At 44.6% G+C, this 19,567-nt stretch overlaps 2 protein-coding genes across 3 annotated transcripts in view; one reads left to right on the top strand and one right to left on the bottom strand.

The window, feature by feature from the left end:
- LOC146628376 (metabotropic glutamate receptor 8-like) overlaps positions 1-19,567 on the bottom strand; it is a 129,948-nt gene that overhangs the window by 71,822 nt on the left and 38,559 nt on the right. The gene's annotated exons all lie outside the window — the stretch shown is intronic.
- LOC146628377 (uncharacterized) lies at positions 7,333-10,211 on the top strand. 2 transcript variants are annotated; one of them, XM_085359483.1, is made up of 4 exons: positions 7,333-7,407; positions 8,818-8,937; positions 9,259-9,354; positions 9,830-10,211. In XM_085359483.1, exons 1-4 carry the CDS (start codon positions 7,333-7,335, stop codon positions 10,160-10,162), a joined length of 624 nt encoding a protein of 207 aa, XP_085215609.1. In that variant the 3' UTR covers positions 10,163-10,211. The 2 variants fall into 2 exon arrangements, with proteins under 2 accessions (XP_085215609.1, XP_085215610.1); XM_085359484.1 differs by lacking the exon at positions 7,333-7,407 and adding an exon at positions 7,939-8,457 and having other exon boundaries at positions 8,770-8,937.

Genomic DNA, 19,567 nt, shown 5'->3' with positions numbered 1-19,567 from the left:
ACATAGTTCAAGGTTCAAGGTTCTTTATTATTTGTCACATGCATAGTTATACAAGTATAACACACAGTGAAATGTAGCCTGACACGCTCCTCGACATGTGCAAAAATTGGGGGGGGGGGGGGGGGGGTGTAGAGGAAGAACATTATATATATATATATATATATATATATATATATATATATATATATATATATATATATACACACATATAGTATATACACTGGGTGAATGTGCAGTAGTAGCAGCAAGCAGGTGAATTCTGTACATTAATATGAATAGATATCTGACTATTTTACAGGATAGACAATATAAACACATTTAAAATTAAAGGAATTGAAATGTACATTGTGCCTTGGTTTAGTGTCTGGAAGAGTCCTGTCTCAGTCAATTATAGATGATGTGAGAGGGCGGGTGTGTGTGTTTAGGGCACGGATGGCTTGGGGATAGAAGCTCCTCTTGAGTCTCTCTGTCCTTGCCCGGAAGATGCGGAACCTTCTACCAGATTGCAGAAGTTGGAACAGTTTGTTGCCTGGATGGGACGGGTCCTTCAGTATCTGCGCTGCTCTAGTCCGGCATCTCCTGGTGTAGGTGTCCTGAAGCGGGAGGAGAGCAATCCTGCAGCAGCGTTCTGCTGTACAGATCACTCTCTGGAGAGCTTTTTGGTCCTTCACACAGCTGTTCCCGAACCACGATGTCATGTTCTGTGTGAGGATGCTCTCCACAGCGCCTGTATAGAAAATCCTGAGGATCTTTGGAGAGACCCTGAACTTCCTCAGTTGTCGTAGGTGATACAGGCGCTGCCTAGCCTTTTTGGTCTGGACCTGAATGTGGGCAGCCCATGTCAGGTCTGAGGAGATGTGGACACCAAGATACTTGAAGGACTGCACCCTCTCCACTGGAGCTCCATTGATGATAATGGGCTTGTAGTCTCTGTGCTGACCCCTTCTGAAGTCCACCACCAGCTCCTTGGTCTTGCTGACGTTCAGCTGGAGGTGGTTGTCCTGGCACCATGATGCCAGATTCTTCACTTCATCCATGTAGGCCGCCTCATCGTTGTTGGAGATGGCACCCAACACCACTGTGTCGTCAGCAAACTTCACAATGGTGTTGGAGCCATGGGTGGCCACACAGTCTGAAGTGTAGAGGGAGTAGAGCAGTGGCGAGAGGACACATCCCTGAGGTGCTCCTGTGTTGATGGTGATGCTGTTGGAGAAGCACCTGCCCACCCTCACCACCTGAGTTCTGCCAGTGAGGAAGTCCAACACCCATGCACACAGACGGCTGTTAAGTCCCAGATCCCTCAGCTTTGTGAACAGTCTGCAGGGCACTATTGTGTTAAACGCTGAACTGTAATCAACAAACAGCATTCGCACATAGTTACCCTGTTTCTTGTCCACGTGGCTGAGAGTGGTGTGTAGGACGTGGGCGATGGCATCCTCTGTGGATCTGTTGGATCTGTAGGCGAACTGCAGCGGATCTGTGGTGTCTGGGATGGCGGAGGAGATGATGTTCTTCAGCAGCCTCTCAAACACCTTCATTACTACCGAGGTCAGTGCAACTGGCCGGTAATCGTTCAGGGATGAGGGTTTGCTGTTCTTGGGCACAGGGATGATGGTGGATCTTTTGAAGCATGTGGGGACCACAGACTTCGCCAGGGACTCGTTGAAGATGTAAGTGAACACACCTGCTAGCTGGTCAGCACAGCAGCGCAGCAGACGGCCGGTGATGCCGTCTGGCCCCGCCGCTTTCCTTGTGTTCACTCTCCTCAGTGCCGCTCGGACATCATGCTCCGCGATGCTGGTCACCGGTCTCTCGCTGATGACGTCACCGTCCTCGGTAGTCAGGCGGTAGATAGCATTAGCCGCCTGGCTAACCTCGAAACGGGCGTAGAACCGATTCAGCTCGTTGGTGAATGCAGAGTCGGCGTTGATCGGCGCAGTGTCCCTGGCTTTGTAGTCCGTAATGGTGTGTAGTCCGTGCCACATACTCCGTGTGTCGCCCTGGTGGAAGCGGGACTCCACACGTTCCCGGTACCTGCGTTTGGCATCTCTCACCGCGCGCCGCACGCCGTATGAGGCCGCTTTGTAGGCGCTCATATCGCCAGTGGCGAGACCCGCGTTGTAGGAGGCGGTCCTGGCGTTTACTGCAGTGCGGATCGATCTGTCCATCCACGGTTTCTGGTTTGGGAATGTGGTGACTCTCGCAGTGGGGATAATCTCCTCCGCTAGCATATTGACGAAGCATACTGCTACTTCCGTAAACTCGTTGATGTCGACTGCGCATGCTCTGAACATGTCCCAGTCTACGTCGTTGAGTGCGTCCTGTAGCGTAGCTTCTGATTGGGCAGTCCACCGTTTTACTTCCTTCGTGGTCACGGCTTCCCTCCGTATGCTTTGTTTATACTGGGGAATGAGGAAGATGGCGTTGTGGTCAGACTTCCCAAAAGCCGGGTGTGAGACAGCTTTGTAGCCCTGCTTGTATGGCGTGTAGCAGTGATCCAAAATCCGATCCCCTCTCGTTGGACACGAGACATGCTGGTAAAAGTTTGGCATGACTTGTCTGAGGTTCGCTTTGTTAAAGTCTCCTGCTACAATGAGGGCTGCGCCCGGGTCCTTGTTTTGAAGCGAGCTCAGCACATCATGTAATTCGGACAAAGCCATACCTGTGTCCGCTTGGGGTGGGATGTAGACCGCCGTGGCGATGACTGAGGTGAACTCACGGGGCAGATAGAAAGGGCGGCACTTAATGCTCAGGAACTCCAGATGTGGCGAGCAGCCGCTGGAGAGAGTAGAAATGCTCCTGGCATCACACCACTTTCTGTTTACCATGAAACACACTCCTCCACCTTTGGTTTTGTTCGACTCTGCCGTTCTGTCCGCGCGGAGCACAAAGAATGAATCCGACGGAGTTACGGCCTGGTCCGGCACTGTGGGGGTCAGCCATGTCTCCGTGAAGCACAGAATGTTGCAGTCCCTCATGTCACGTTGGAAGGTGACCCTTGCTCTTAGTTAGTAGATGATACTATTTTGGCATGCAATTGCTAACAATACTAAACTTTGCTCTAACAATGCTGCAGTACACCACCTCATAAAATATGAAATTATTAAAAAGGTGTGCTAATTTACTCATTCGTTATTTTTTATATTTAAGTGCCTGACCTAATAGTATTTGGGATATTGTGACAATCTTTCTGCCAAACAGAAGTGACATGAGAGAGATTCCCAATCACATGAAAACATTTTGCATTTTTAATCCTTTCAAAAATCTACACAATTCTTGCACAAAAGTCTTTTTCCTAGGTTTTGCAGTATAACTAATTTGCAACTTTTTAAAGTATCTATGTTTCATATTCATCTCACAACTGGTGGATTTAGACCTGCGTTATTCTCCCAGCTCTCATCAGTGATGAGAGCATTAGCAGCTTTACTTATATCAGCAGGTGGTGATAAAGGTGAACTAAATAGTGGAAGAAAAGATTCAAGGATAACTTCTTTGCTGGATTTACACTACTGTACACAAAACGATGTCATATATATTCTATAATTTGTTCCCTTTGATTAATAATTTTTCGTGGGTCCAAAGTGTCGTTGTTTATACATTCAGCCAAAGATTACTGGTTTGTTTCAAGCTGGAGATACAAACACTCTCAGGGGTCAGCAAGGACATCTAGCAAAAAAATTCTGCAAAAGATAAATATAAAGCTACCTGCTGCGGTGACCCTTCTAACGAGTGAGCAGCCAAAAGTAGCTTTCATAAGCCCTAAAAAACGCAAGTTGGTTGATCCCTAATTAGTACGATATGAATACAATTTGTACGGGAGAAGCAAGACCACAAGCTGATCAGAATTTTAATCACAGTAATAAGAATAAACATTTTTCTTCCACTGAATGAAATATTCATATTCTAAGACTTTTAAATGTAAATGTACTGTTTCAGACACATCTTTCCAGAATTGAGCCTGACAGTTTTGGCATCTTCGAAATGCTGAAATTTCCACTAGTATTTCTGTGGCGTTTCTTTCAGTTTGAATGAACAACATAAGTTTGTAAAAATTGTCACATATTTGTTTTCATTGATTATTCTCCAAATTATAAAAATCCCTTTATTCCCCATCTTCCTTATTTGTCTGACACTTACACCAGATTAATTTTCTACTATTGTCAGTCTATTGATCTGACTGTAAGCTCTATCCAGTCCTACACTTTCTCATTGTGAACGCCAGCTGTTAAAGGTGGGCAGGCAAGCAGACAAACTTCAAGATCTCCACTGATGATGACCTCACTTTACGGCCTTACTTGATGTCATTGAAGAGGAGATTTGGAACCATCACAAAAAAATGTGGTAACTAATATCTCAGCCAGCCAATCAATTTTACCAACAAGGTAAACAAACAAAAACAAAAGGTTGATGCTGAGAAGTCCTCTTAACTTGAGGGCTTTAGCTATCAGTTACATTCTCTCAATGGCTCTATTGAAGATGCTTGTGTTTATCTCATCTCCACCCTGAGAGTATTTTGTAACATTTTCAACTTTAAGGATGGTCCTTCAGCTCAGCAACATATTTGTATTCAACACACCAGTTCAGTGGAGTGTGATGAGAAGCTGTTACATTATGGACATATATTCAGATATTTCAAGCATGTATGTAGCTGTTTCTACTCAGACAGTAGAGAGAGGACACTGTCTGAACAAACAGTGTTTAAGTAAAACAGACAGCGAAATACACAAGAAACTGTTTGCATTTCATGACTGAATAGCTGTTCATATAAAAACTATGAGGAAAATTCACCCAGTCCGAAGACGATCATTTCAGTAGTATTGTCACAGATCTTTCCACCCATCCATTCTTTTTCCATGCTTTTCTGGGCCTGGGTCATGAGGGCAGCAGTCTAATCAGAGAAGCCCAGACCTCCCTATCCATCTCTTCTAGCTCTTCCAAGGAAACACCAAGGAGTTACCAGGCCAGCTGAGAGATATAATCTCTCCAGCGTGTCTGGATCTGCCCGAGGCCTCCTCAGGGCCTTCTCCCAGTTTGACATGTCTGGAAGACCTCACTCAGGAGGCGCCCAAGAAGCATACTTGTCAGATGCCCGAACCACCTCAACTGACTCCTTTCACTGTGGAGAAGTAGTGACTCTACTCAGAGCTGCTCCCAGATGGATGAACTCCTCACCCTATCTCTAAGGGAGAGAACAGACACCCTTCAAAGAAAGCTAATTTCTGCCACTTGTATCGGTGATCTCATTCTTTCGGTCACTACCCAGAGCTAGTGAGCATAGGTGAGGGTAGGGACGAAGATCGACCAGTAAATTGAGAGATTAACTTTTACATTAAGCTCCAATCCGTCTGTTGAGCTCCCGCTTCCCTCTACCCTAACTCTTGAGGAAGACCCTGAGATTCTTAAACTCCTTAACTACTTTCACCATTTGGCTATGCCTAGAAATTCTTACCATAAAAATTATGAACAGAATTGGTGACAAAGGACAGCCATGGCAGAGTTCAACACCCACCGAGAACGAGTCCAACCTATTGCTGGCAATGCGCACCAAGCTCTTCCATTGGTTGTATAAAGACCAAATCGTTCATAGCAGCATTTAGTTGGTCCATCATTGATTTTTCAACAGGACATTGATCCCAAACAAACCTCCAGGCCGTGTAAGGGCTAACTGACCAAGAAAGAGAGTGATGGAGTGCTGCGCCAGATGGCCTGGCCTCCACAGTCACCTGACCTAAACCCAATCAAGATGGTTTGGGATGAGATGGACCGCAGAGTGAAGGCAAAAGGGCCAACAAGTCCTCAGCATCTCTGCGAACTCCTTCAAGTCTGTTGGTAAACCATTTTAGGTGACTACCTCATGAAGCTCATTGAGAGATACAAATACAGACCATTTACCATTTATCATCTTTTGACTGGTAGTCCATATTACTATTGTACGTATATGCATACAAGAAGAATTGTGTGTGCCATTATGGTAATTTTGGTTTGAAATCCAAGACACTTAGCTTATGGCGTTCCATGTATGTCCTATCTTGAACCCTGCTGTTATGTGTTGGATTGTCTTAGGGGCAACTGGGGTCTTGCCTGGTGTGGAGCTTGTACCTAGAGCTTGTTCCTGTGGTGCCATGATTAGTTTGTTAAAGTGAATTCTTAAATGTTGTCATTTTTATGCTTACCACCTCTACACTGTAAACCCCAACAGTCCACCTGACTTATAAAGTTTGTGGATACAACAATTAAAATGCGTCACAAAGTTGAAACAACTTAAAACTTTTCTGTTCTCTTAACGATTCAAACAGTTATAATTGTACATGGCTTAGAAGTTAAGAGTAAATACTGCTTTTTTAATTATGATTTTTGAGTAAATGTTTTTTTTTTCGAGCTCCGCATTTGTACGTCATGACGTCATGACGTTTTCTCTCTAACCTGAACGACGTTGACAGAAAATTCTGTTCAATATGGCTGCCCTTCTCGAGCGACCGGAGAGCACATTTGGAGAAACTTGTAAGTAAAACGGAACCTTCGTTATGTTTATTTTTTCCGTAAAAAAGCAAGTATATTAATATGTTGCAGCCATTAACTTGTTTTTGAATGCGCCGTTGTGTTAAACAGCACAGACCCAGGTAGTGAATTGTTGTTCGCTGTTGTTCGCGCTCTTTTTCAAACCGATGATATCGTCAGTTTTACAGTTTTAACCGATTAAAACACAGTTTTAATAAGAATTGCACATAAAGAAAGTGTCTTAGTGATATTTTAACGACCCATTGCCAACGCAAGAAAGTTGGCGTTTTTACAACAGCAGCCTCATTGTTCGGCCGGGTTTTCTTCTTCTTCTCATTAGCATCATTCAAAAGTGACTTAGCTAGCAGTGGCAACTTCTATCTTAAGCAGCAGCCTGTAAAAGAAGTAGTTTGTAAGTAGAAGTTCTGTGCAATATTACAAGTATCTCACTGATGTATTATGTACTATTGCATAACAATGTATCTTTGCAAAGATTTATCCCGCAGTTTGGCTTGGTTTTTTAAAATAACTGCAGTGTAAATTCATATGTATTCTGTGCTTTTTTTTTTTTTTCTTTTTTTTTTTTTCCAACTTAACAGAATTTATACATGGTGAGACAATGTTGATTATATGGTAAAAACTTAAAACTAAAAGAGGGTTACTGTTTACCATGACTAAATGGAATGATGGCCTGTGACTTTGTAACATCTGAAATTCTTACCTATGTTTTGGACTGTTGGATGATCGGCCATAGAATTCAAGACTGCACTCAAAGTAAACAGCAGTAATTGTAAGGTTTTTTTTTACCATGCTAAGTGTTTATTTTGTCATGAAATGTACAGTGTACTTTTGAAATTTTTGAAAGCTGTAATGATGGCTGAGTATATAATTATCACTGACCATAATAAGGTTAATGGTATGATGTACAGTGTTTTTATATATGAGACGATTCATTTTTTAAAAATCATCTCCATTCCTTGTTTTATTCATAGGATGATGGCAGTATCCCAAAAGTTCCTGCTGAGAGTTCACCTCACCACAGATGTTGTTGTGAAGGTTTCTCTAACTAAGCGGCCTGAGTCGGTGGAAGAACTAATCACCATACTCCGTGAGAAGCTCAACCCAAGGCTGGACTTTGAGTTTACCTTACAATACGAAGACCCCGACTTTAATGGGCAACTTACCTGCCTACTGGATATTCAAGAGTTGCCGGAGAAGGGCACACTAAAAGTACTGAGATCTGAAAGTGATGTCAGTTCTTGTGCAAGTTCTGATACAGACATCCTTCCTCATGTGCCTTTAGCTCAGCGTCTGAAGTGTTGGCCTGACACTTTCCCAGTACCTACCTTTTCTTACGAAGTTGAACATCTCCTTGAGGAGGGAAATAGAGCCTTTGAGATGTTTGGAAAACATCTGAAGTTGACTCGAGCCCAAAAGCACAACATCTTGGAGACCATGGCTTCAGTGATGCACACCTTCAAAGCCTATCCGAGTGATGGAGATGTCGGTTTGGCAGCAGAAGCTCTTGTTACCACTCATCCATGTCTTAAAGAGCCTGGAAGTAGGAATGGAAGTTATGGTTGGAAGACCAGTTTAAAATTCAAGATGGGAAATTATCGCACCAAGCTAGCCAGATCTGGATGTGTGGAGGTGTCTGTCAACGCTGGCAGGAGGAGTGTTAACAACCCTGAAGGAGAGCATCCCCACTCAAACATAAAAAGAGCCAGAAGAGCTGAGGTGAACTACCTCCCAAACTTTCCAAGAGGAGAAGATCAGGTCAGTTTGGAGGATATGAGAGTCCAGATAAAAAATGAGGTTGAGAAGACTGAGCCCAACAAAGTAATGATTGAAAAACTGATGCAGACTACCTTCGCACTTCGTCGCCATGAAATTGTTCAAGACAACCCAATGGTAAAGAACTTCTTAGAGAAATGGCCTGCTCTGCGATTTGACTCTCAGGTATCTGTGCTTTGATTTTTTTCTTCTTCTTCAGTTTAACATGAAACAATGCAAGTTCAGCAGATCTCTTCAGATTCAGATAATAAATAAATAACACATAAATAAATAATAGATAACAAACAAAAATATATTTCAGCTTTGTGATACATTTGTGCTTGTGGTTCGGGTCCAATTTAAAGAAAAAAAAAAATTCATAGGACATCTATAAAGCAAGGTTAGACAGAAGTTGGGCAATTCCTCTTTAATGATAAGATGTAAATTTGGTCAGTAATTTGGCTTCATGTTGGATGTTTTTGTCCTGTTTTATTTTAGATTTGTGCGGAGTTCCACCGAGTCACAAACATTAACCTGCGGAACCAGTTCTACGCTGAACTTGACAAACACACACCACGACTTATGGCTCTATACAGACAGAAGGCTGCACGGACTGGCAAGATATCAGAGGCTCTGCGAACCATCCTGAATCATTATGATCTTCAGGTGAATATTGATAATGATAAAATTAACACAAATTAAAAGTTTCACTGATAAAAACTCAATTTTTCCTTGCTTTGAACATCTGTGTTTTATACAGATTACAGCTCTGATCTGGTATGTTACTTTAAAATACTGTGTAGGATTTTTGTCAAATGAGTAAGATACAGACTCTTTGTCATAAGAGACAGAAAGGTTGTGTCTTAAAAGAAATGTCTCCAAAATTATATAGAGTCACATGTCATGCAGTTTCATAAACATGTATTCTCCCCAAAGAATGACACCTGAAAACTTTGTGTTCAATGAACTTTTCTTTTCCCTTTTTAGGAGGCGCCTGATATCAACGTGAAACGCACTGCAGTGCTTCGTGCCCTTCCTGTATACCTGCGGGAGGAGGACCCAGAATTCTTTAAGACATGTAATGTAAGTGTATTTTTGCATCACTTAAATTCTGCCAGTGAGATAAAACACCATGGATTTTTTTAAATACAATTTAATACCCTAGCAGCTACCAAATTGTACAAGCAAAATACCCTCTCTTTAGAAAACCCTCACACACACACACAGGGTCAGGAGCAGGGCACAGGCGTATCACAGCACTTCGGCTACGCTGCAGGTGGCCCCAAAAACAAGGCTGAAGTCAAGATTTAGTTTCTTTTTGAGATAAAGTCATAAAATAAAAAATGACTTCTTTTTTTTTTTTTTTAGAAAAATAACAAACATACTAATTATGTAATGCAAGAAGCTAACGCGTTAATGTACATTTTTCAAAAAAGTAGAGTACCCTAACCCGTTACAAAGTAACCCACTACACTGCTGAATCTTTTGCTAGATTACAGGTCTTGCTTGTCACATTCTCTCAAACCAACCTTACTTATTGATACTGTGTCTATTCCAGGCGGACACATTGGATGAGTCGACCCTCATTGACACTCCAGTTGCCCTTCTCACAGTGATTACCAACGGCGCTTCCCAGACCAGTCCAGTCCATTTTACTTCCTCAAGCATGGCCATTGTGGTGGAAGGCGACTTGGTGATGCGTGATATTCCCAGATTTGCAGATGCATTTGCCTTATTGTTTGGCTTGATCTATGCTCTGCATTTAGACTACCCCAGGAAGCACGTTCACACATTTACCTTTGTCCAAAAAATCTTCATGGGGCTTGTTGACGGCAAACCTCTGAAACCCTGCCTACATGCTCTTAAAAATGATTTGTTGCTGAAAGAGTAGTTCTGGAAGGAATATAAGGCAATGTTTGTTAGGACATGCACTCTGTTACTGAGCACTTTGTTTTAAGCACTTTATTTAAAGCACTTTAAGTTTACTACGGACTTTGGGTGGATTTAACTCCATCAGTTTACCTAATTTTGCTCTGGTTATTTGGAAGATGATCATCTTTATTTGTACCCATTTTATAAAATTGTTTTTCATTTCTTTTTCAAACAAAAGTGATTAGTATTTGACTTTTTATTTTGAATTTATGTATTTTGAGAAAGATGCAATTAGGACTGATGTTGTCCTTTGTGATTTTATAAAAAGATACATGTTCTACATTGAATTTATAATGCTCACTTTATGGTGCCAATGTCCATGTTAGTGGTTTTATAAAAACACTAAGTGATGTTTTTACATTTCCATAAAAAATGTTAAATAAACAAAATGTAAAGTAAATGAATTTCTCTAATTTTTTTTACTAGTCTACACTCAAACATTTAATAATAAATATCTTTTAATTAATAATCATATAATTTGCGTTTAGTTTGTAATATAATTGCATTGTGTTGGATCAAAATAGTAAACTACAAAAAACACAAAAATATTAAAATTAAAGTATATAGTTTTTAAGTAAAGCTCAATTAATAAAATAAAAATATAATTTAAAATTTTTAAGTTAACAATAAATACAAATTTTGAGTACCCCATACTTAGAAAAGATGAGTTTGTGTACTTAAAACTTTTGAGGTAATCAGTTTCCACAAATGTTTTAAGTTCAGTCAACTGATTCGGGTTTACAGTGTACATTGTTTCAAATTCTGTGATCAAGGCATTCCTTTGTCCGCCTCTCGAGGTTCTGGGGGGAGGCTGTAACATGTAGAACAGTCAAGAATACCAGCTGCTTTATCGTAGAGCTATGTGATAGACAAGATAATTGTCTATTTTATTCAGATTTTGCAATTTTGCATCAAATTCATTTTAAAAGTTGTTGAGAGTTTGTTTAAACTGTTTTGAACTTGAAGTGCTTCCTTGTTAAGAAGTTGCTGAGCTATTGCTATTGAGCTAATGTGGGCTGTTATTGATAGCTTTGATCACACACGATCATAAACTGACTGACTGAAATGAAGACATTTAAATTAGCACTGAATGTGAGTGGTTATTCGCCCTGAAGTGTATTTGACAAGTAGCTAGGCTACTTATTTTAGAAATGAGATGAAATGATTCTGGATCAGATTTTAGTGTTGATTGGGAGACTCAATAAAAAATGACCAAATACTAGAAACTCTCTTTCACATCTTCTAAATGCACACACTTGAGAGTATCTTTAATAATTCAGCAATGGAAGGAAAAACATAGGCTCAACAACTAACACTGATGATGCAAAATTAGGGTGTGTCATTCATCGCGGTACGCAAGTAATCTGATTGCATTACTTTTTGAAATGTTTGAGTCCTGAGGTGTAAATATTCATTCATGATAATCACTGGTAGACCTAGCAGCAGCACCAGTATTTAGCTGTAATGGTAGTCTGCATGATCTTTATTACATATGCAGAATCATAGCCTGTAATGATCCTTTTAATAGCAAGACTCATCGTGAAGGACTTTTTCTGCACAGTTCACATTTATCAAAAGAAGAAGGATTTAAAAATTGCCCACTGCTGTCATGCTTATAGGAGCTGAAGCAGTATTATGTTATCATTAAAATAGAGTGATGATCGAACACGAAAGAGTGAGGTTTCACACAGTGGGAATGATGGATGGTTTCCAAGAAAAACAGTGAGAGAATGACAAGCTTAATGATTGCTTCACAGAGTCATACATTAAAGGTGGATACTAATGGATACTAACATAGGAGCTAATGAATCGCAACAATAAAGATAAATGTTGTAAACATTCTGGCTTATGTCAGAATGAACTGATAGAAAAGTGAACATCTCATTTAGGCTGTGCCATAATCACATCTGTTTGCTGTGAATGGAAACCTTGAACAGTGCTGCAAACAGTTAAACTGTTTTGATGTTTTACCTCAGCACTGACAGCTAATCCTTTCATCTGGTTTTATGTTCTGTTCTGGTTTTTCAATTAGATCTTGGAAAGTTGGCACATCTATCTGACAAAGAAACAAAAAGTCAGAGGCCTTCTTTGTCCTCATCTGTCAATAGTCTATGTTCTGATGAACTGTCTTACAGTCTAAGAAGTTCTGTGTTCCTAGAACTTTAATTCAACACATTGATGTGAATGCTGCTTTTTCCTACATGCTGACTCTCTAGTCATTACACTCTGCAGGATAAATGCTTTGTCTCTCTCAACCCCTGACTTCCATGCTTCCTTCAGAATACACTCTAGTGATGTTCAGAACTTTAGAGCAAAAAAATTTTCATCTTAACAAAAATGACTAGACTGGAACAATCTCCTTTGGAGAGATGAGATGAAAATGGAGATTTTTGGACATGATGCCATGTTTGGTGAAAACCAAACACATATCAAACACCTCATACCACGTATTAAACATATTGGAGGAGGGGTGATGATTTCGGCATGTTTTGCAACCCCAAGACCCGCACACCTTGCATTGAGTCACTGAGTCAGCCATTAACACCTCTGCATATCAGACTATTCTAGGGTCAAATGTGAGGCAATTTGTCCAACAGCTAAAGCTTGTCTGTTATTGTGTCATACAACAATACTAAAGCAGAGCAGTACATCTACAACAGTAGGGCTAAAAACAGAAAATGAAAAGAACCAAGGTGTCCCAGTGGGCAAGTAAACATTTAACACTCGGATAGTTAGTTTAAACATGATCACACCGAAGTTTGTCACATGGAATGTATGTGGAGTTGGTTCCAGGGAAAAGAGATTTAAAATGACTAATTGGTTACATGACGTACAGACATACAGTGGGGCAAAAAAGTATTTAGTCAGCCACCGATTGTGCAAGTTCCCCCACTCAAAATGATGACAGAGGTCAGTAATTTGCACCAGAGGTACACTTCAACTGTGAGAGACAGAATGTGAAAAAAAAAATCCATGAATCCACATGGTAGGATTTGTAAAGAATTTATTCGTAAATTAGGGTGGAAAATAAGTATTTGGTCAATAACAAAAATACAACTCAATACTTTGTAACATAACCTTTGTTGGCAATAACAGAGGTCAAACGTTTACTATAGGTCTTTACCAGGTTTGCACACACAGTATCTGGTATTTTGGCCCATTCCTCCATGTAGATCTTCTCGAGAGCAATGATGTTTTGGGGCTGTCGCCGAGCAACACGGACTTTCAACTCCCGCCACAGATTTTCTATGGGGTTGAGGTCTGGAGACTGGCTAGGCCACTGCAGGACTTTCAAATGCTTCTTACGGAGCCACTCCTTTATTGCCCGGGCGGTGTGTTTTGGGTCATTGTCATGTTGGAAGACCCAGCCTCGTTTCATCTTCAAAGTTCTCACTGATGGAAGGAGGTTTTGGCTCAAAATCTCACGATACATGGCCCCATTCATTCTGTCCTTAACACGGATCAGTCGTCCTGTCCCCTTGGCAGAAAAACAGCCCCATAGCATGATGTTTCCACCCCCATGCTTCACAGTAGGTATGGTGTTCTTGGGATGCAACTCAGTATTCTCCTTCCTCCAAACACGACGAGTTGAGTTTATACCAAAAAGTTCTACTTTGGTTTCATCTGACCACATGACATTCTCCCAATCTTCTGCTGTATCATCCATGTGCTCTCTGGCAAACTTCAGACGGGCCTGGACATGCACTGGCTTCAGCAGCGGAACACGTCTGGCACTGCGGGATTTGATTCCCTGCCGTTGTAGTGTGTTACTGATGGTGACTTTTGTTACTTTGGTCCCAGCTCTCTGCAGGTCATTCACCAGGTCCCCCCGTGTGGTTCTGGGATCTTTGCTCACCGTTCTCATGATCATTTTGACCCCACGGGATGAGATCTTGCGTGGAGCCCCAGATCGAGGGAGATTATCAGTGGTCTTGTATGTCTTCCATTTTCTGGTGATTGCTCCCACAGTTGATTTTTTCACACCAAGCTGCTTGCCTATTGTAGATTCACTCTTCCCAGTCTGGTGCAGGTCTACAATACTTTTCCTGGTGTCCTTCGAAAGCTCTTTGGTCTTGGCCATGGCGGAGTTTGGAGTCTGACTGTTTGAGGCTGTGGACAGGTGTCTTTTATACAGATGATGAGTTCGAACAGGTGCCATTCATACAGGTAACGAGTGGGGGACAGAAAAGCTTCTTACAGAAGACGTTACAGGTCTGTGAGAGCCAGAGATTTTCCTTGTTTGAGGTGACCAAATACTTATTTTCCACCCTAATTTACGAATAAATTCTTTACAAATCCTACCATGTGAATTCATGGATTTTTTTTTCACATTCTGTCTCTCACAGTTGAAGTGTACCTCTGGTGCAAATTACTGACCTCTGTCATCATTTTCAGTGGGGGAACTTGCACAATCGGTGGCTGACTAAATACTTTTTTGCCCCACTGTATAATCTTTCTACAGGAAACTCATATGCCCAAAACATCTGCACACACACTTACTTCTCTCACACGCACTCATCCTGCTACAACTCAAAACAAAAAAGCATCGCCATATTAATCCAGAAATTGACAGGCTCAGTACAGCAGTAAGCCAAAGGAACTGGGAGTCTACAGTGCCCGCTAGCCCATTGTGGGCGGTGAGAGCGGGACCTTGAGGAGAGGGAGCAGCTGAGATTGTTTGGGTCGCCTAGAGCTCTGCCTTGTCTCATACGTATGAGACAAGGCAGAGTAGCTACGTAGCTACTCTGTCTTGTTCTTTTTCATCTATATTGTTGGGTGAGGTGCTGGTGCTGGGGCTCTGAGTGGACCAGCCGGACTACCCTTTGCAGTGGGGATGATGGGTGCTGGGCTTTGGTGCAGCGTTTCCCTGGGTTGCGGATGACACGGTTCCCAGTTCCACTTTTCCTCACCCTACAGTGGGATGTAGGAAATATGGGTGCTTACTAAACAAGCTTTGCTGGGACTCTGCTTCTGGGGGTGGTCCTCTATCTCCCATTCTTGATCATCTCTAGCCTTTTTCTCCCTCCACATCCTCCGACAACACATCACTCACACATGGAGGGTCTTGGGGGGAACATGAGGTACATAGGCCACAGTTGCTAGGGCCATTCATATGGCTTTGCTGGAGGTGCTGTGTGAGTAACGTATTCTGAATACTTTGGATTACTTAATATATTATCATGCTGGGGGTCTGGGTTCTGGGGGTATTGTCTCTCACCCTCATTTTTCAAGTATGTTTCATGATAAATGCTAATACACAGACTCTCTCTTTCACACACACGCACACAAACACACACAGCTAAACTGTATATTTGTTTGTGCACTTCCCTCTGTTTTGTCTTTGTGGTGCTTTGTATTGTTTGAGTATTGTTTGAGTGTGGTTTGTTACAGATGCAGCAGTTGGAGACCCAGCATGTCTGTTTGCCTCATCCTTAACACCCCCCTCCCTCCCCCTTTCTCTCTTTATGTCTGTCCCTTTTCTTTATCTATTCTTTTGCTTTCTTCTCCTATCTTTTGCCAATCTGGCCTTCATGCCATGCCTACTCCAGCACAATATACACATAGCTAATAAAATGAATAATAAAATAAAATAAATAAATAAATAAAACAAACACATTAACAAGATGAGCCTATAGTTGCACTCGGTGCTCCTCTTTGGAAAGCAAATGTGTTTGTCAGAACAAAGCTTTCAGACCATGATTATGCTTGCTACAACTGCCGGACAGGAGTTTAAAACAAAACAAAAAAACCCCACCAACCCTCAATGAATTAAAACAAATCTGTAAAGAATTGGGCAAAAAATTTAGAGAAGAAGAGTTCCCTTCTCTTTTTCCAAATTGCTTTTAAATCATATTTCAGTTGATTAATAAAATAAGATATAGCTTAGGCGTGCAGAGTTTTCCCAGGATTCCATCCATCTATTCCAGCTGTCAATGCTGCGTGCTATGGCGGAACCTGTGTCTGTGTGGTTAGACCTGGGTCTGTGGGTCGCTGAGCCTTAGTCCCTGGTTTATAAGGGTGGGGGATTGCCCTCCTTGGCTTGTTGCCCACTGGTGGTCGCCTTCCCCCTGCCTTGGAACTTAGGTTCTTAGGGGCTCTGGAGTACTTGACTGGGGGTTTTGGCATGGGTGCTGGCCTGCTTCCTTGAGGGTTGTGGTCCAGGGTGGCTTGGGCGTCTTTGTTGTATGATGGAGATGCCAGGTGTCAGGTGGTTCTGGGGCCTGGGGGTATTGTCTCTCACCCTTGTTTTTCAAGTATGTTTCATGATAAATGCTAATACACAGACTCTCTCTCTGTGTAGTAGGCCTTCACTTCGGGCTCCTGTCCCGACACCCCCGTCCAGTCTGGACGTTGCGCCGCCTCCAGCCAGGCCCCCACCTGAACCAACGTCGCGTCGGCCTCCTGCTCCCGCTTCAGCTGCTGCATGGTCAATGGGAGCCATCCCCCTCCGCTGACCGCGGCCTGAGCAGTAGCCACCCCCAGCGCCTCCTGGGCCCGCTCCTCCTGTCGCAGACAGTAGCGGCACTCGACGGCCATGCAGGGCCGTCTGGAGAGGGCATCAGCGTTGCCATGCTGTCGACCTGCCCGATGCTGGATCTCAAAGTCGTAGCCTTGAAGGACCTCCAACCAGCGGGCCACCTGACCTTCTGGGTGTTTGAAGTTCAGGAGCCAAGAGATGCATGGTCAGTGCGCAGGAGAAACCGGCAGCTGTGCAGGTATGGCCGGAAGTGCCACACCGCTAGCACTACGGCCAGCAGCTCCCGGCGAGTCACGCAGTAGTTCCTCTCGGCTCGTCCCAGAGCACGACTGAAGTACACCACCACCCGTTCTCCAGCCTCGTCCTGCTGGGAAAGGACCGCCCCGACTCCTACATTGCTAGCATCAGTGTCCACAATGAAAGGTTGCCGGGCATCGGGGTAGGCCAGGACTGGGGCTCTGGTGAGGGCCTCCTTCAGCTGTGCAAAAGCCGCAGCACAGGCATTCCCCCAGCCAAACAGCTGTCACTTGTCAGTCAGGCGGTGGAGGGGGCTGGCCATCGTCGCGAACCCCTTGATGAACCGACGGTAGTAGGAGGCTAGGCCCAGGAAGCTCCGCCGTTCTTTGACATTCGAGGGAGTCGGCCAGTCCCGGACCGCAGCCACCTTTGCGGGGTCGGTGGCGATACCTTGAGTGCTGATCACATGGCCCAAGAATGTGGTCTCTCTCGCCAACAGCCGGCACTTCGCAGGGTTGAGCCGCAGCCCAGCTCGTCGGATGGCACTGAAGACCTCGCTCAGGTGAGACAGTGCACTGTCGAAGTCACCACCGTGCACCAACAGGTCATCCAGGTACACAACACAGCGGCTACGAGGGATGTTCACGAGCACCCTCTCCATCAGCCTCTCAAACGTCGCTGGCGCATTGCAGAGCCCAAATGGCATGACCCTGAACTGCCACAGCCCCTGTCCAATGGTGAATGAAGTCTTAGGCCTTGCTTCGGGGGCTAGCTCCACCTGTCAGTAACCGCTGCGTAGGTCGAGGGAGCTGAACCAGCTGGAGCCAGTAACGTAATAAAGGGCCTCGTCGATCCGCGGAAGCGGGTACGAGTCCTTCTTGGTGACTGCATTGAGACGGCGAAAGTCCACGCAGAACCTCGGGCTGCCATCCTTCTTCCCCACCAGAACCACGGGTGCCGCCCATGGGCTATTGGACGGCTCGATCACCCCAGCCGCAGCCATCTCACGGATCTTCTCTTCCGCTACCTGCCATTTTGAGAGGGGCAGCCGGTGTGGGCGCAGACGGATGGGTTGAGCAGAGCCGGTGTCGATGGTGTGCTGGACCAGACTCGTCTGCCTGCAGTCTTTGTCGCTGGCGGCAAAGATGTCCACATTCTCGTCCAGGAGGCACCTCAAGCGCTGGCGCTGGTCGACATTGAGGCCTACGCTGCTGCGCTGCCAAAGGTCATCAACAGCCTCGATGGTCTCGGTCGATGGAGGTTTGTCGGGCTGAGAGGCTGAGAGGCTGAGGCGAGTGGTGATGACCCGGAGCCACCGGCATCCGAAATCTGCTGAGCGGCAGCTGCCCGACGCCTGTCTCGTCTGGTCCCCTCCGCTCCCTGCTTTTGGCCGCGCTGGAGGGCAAAAGTCTTTGCGCCAAGAGTGATAGCCAGCTTTGCGGTGTCAACGCAGGCCCCCCAGAGGGTCAGCAGATCAAGGCCGATGATGCACTGGTCCTGAATGTTAGCAAGCCAGAAGTCGTGCACCAGCTCCAGATCCTTCACTCGGCTCCGCAACGGTTTCTTCCCCCGCATGTCAGTTCTCTCTTGAGGTGCCCGACTCGGCCCACCACCGTGCATCGTCCTTGGAGGGGGGCAGGAAGCTGGAGTGGTGGTCCCCTCGCTACACCGCTCCCGTTTCCCTGAGGCTGCGTAGTTCTGGTCTTCGGGGCAGGTGCTGGGCAGTCACGCGCCACGTGGCCAGGCTCATCTTACCGGTAGCAGCGGTTGGTCGGTTGACGAGGACGCCTCTGGGGCACCGAGGGTTGCAGCTGGCATATCTCCGCGACCTCCCCCTCCCCGTCGCAGTATGCGGCTCTGATTTGGGAGTAGTTTGGGGGGGGGGGGCACCTGCTGGTCAGGTCGCGAGGTGAGCACCAGCTCGGTCCTTTCAGCCTCAAGGAGCGCCTCACGGAGAGTTTGAGGCATGGCCAGGCGGACGTGTTGGCATAGTCGCTCTGGAAAAAGTCCTCGCAGAAAAGCATGCAAGCTAAGCTCCTCACGGGCTGCTGCTGGGAACTCCGGGTAGCCACGACGAGCATACAGCAACACATCCGCTGTAAAGGCGCCCAGGCTCTCCCCCGGCCGACGGCTCCGGTTGGTCAGCTGCTCCCTGCTTTGATCAGTGGAGTGCCGCTGCCCAAATCGCCTCTCGAGTGCCATGGTGAGGGCCTGGAGCTCATGCTGCTCTGCCGGGGCTAGGTCAAGGAGTACCTGCAGTGCATCTCCTTCCAATGCTAATGCTCGGTGTGTGGCAGCCTCTTCGTCGCTTGTGTTTCATGTGTTACACCCCGGCCTAGGCAACCGGCGTGCAACACAGAAAAAATAAAAATAAGGGAAAAAAACAAAACAAAAAAAACTACTACGGGTCTCCACAAAAAAAATCCCAAAACAAAAGTATCGACAACTATTTACATCAAAGCAAAATAAGACATTTATTTACATCAAAACACCAAACTATTTACAACCGGGGGGGAAGATCTCGACCATGACAAACTGAAACACAGGGCTTAAATACATAGAGGGAGCAATCAGGGAATGGACAACAGGAGGGAAACACAGCTGGGGCAAATCAGAACTGACGAGACAAGGAAGCGTAAACTGAACACA

This window comes from Diplotaxodon limnothrissa, linkage group LG7 (genome assembly GCF_057381915.1).
Source record: "Diplotaxodon limnothrissa isolate DT_005_m linkage group LG7, D_limnothrissa_male_GT1.1, whole genome shotgun sequence".
Lineage (NCBI taxonomy): Eukaryota > Metazoa > Chordata > Actinopteri > Cichliformes > Cichlidae > Diplotaxodon > Diplotaxodon limnothrissa.
The sequence above is the reverse complement of the archived record's forward strand: the minus strand, read 5'-3'. Positions and strand labels throughout refer to the sequence as shown.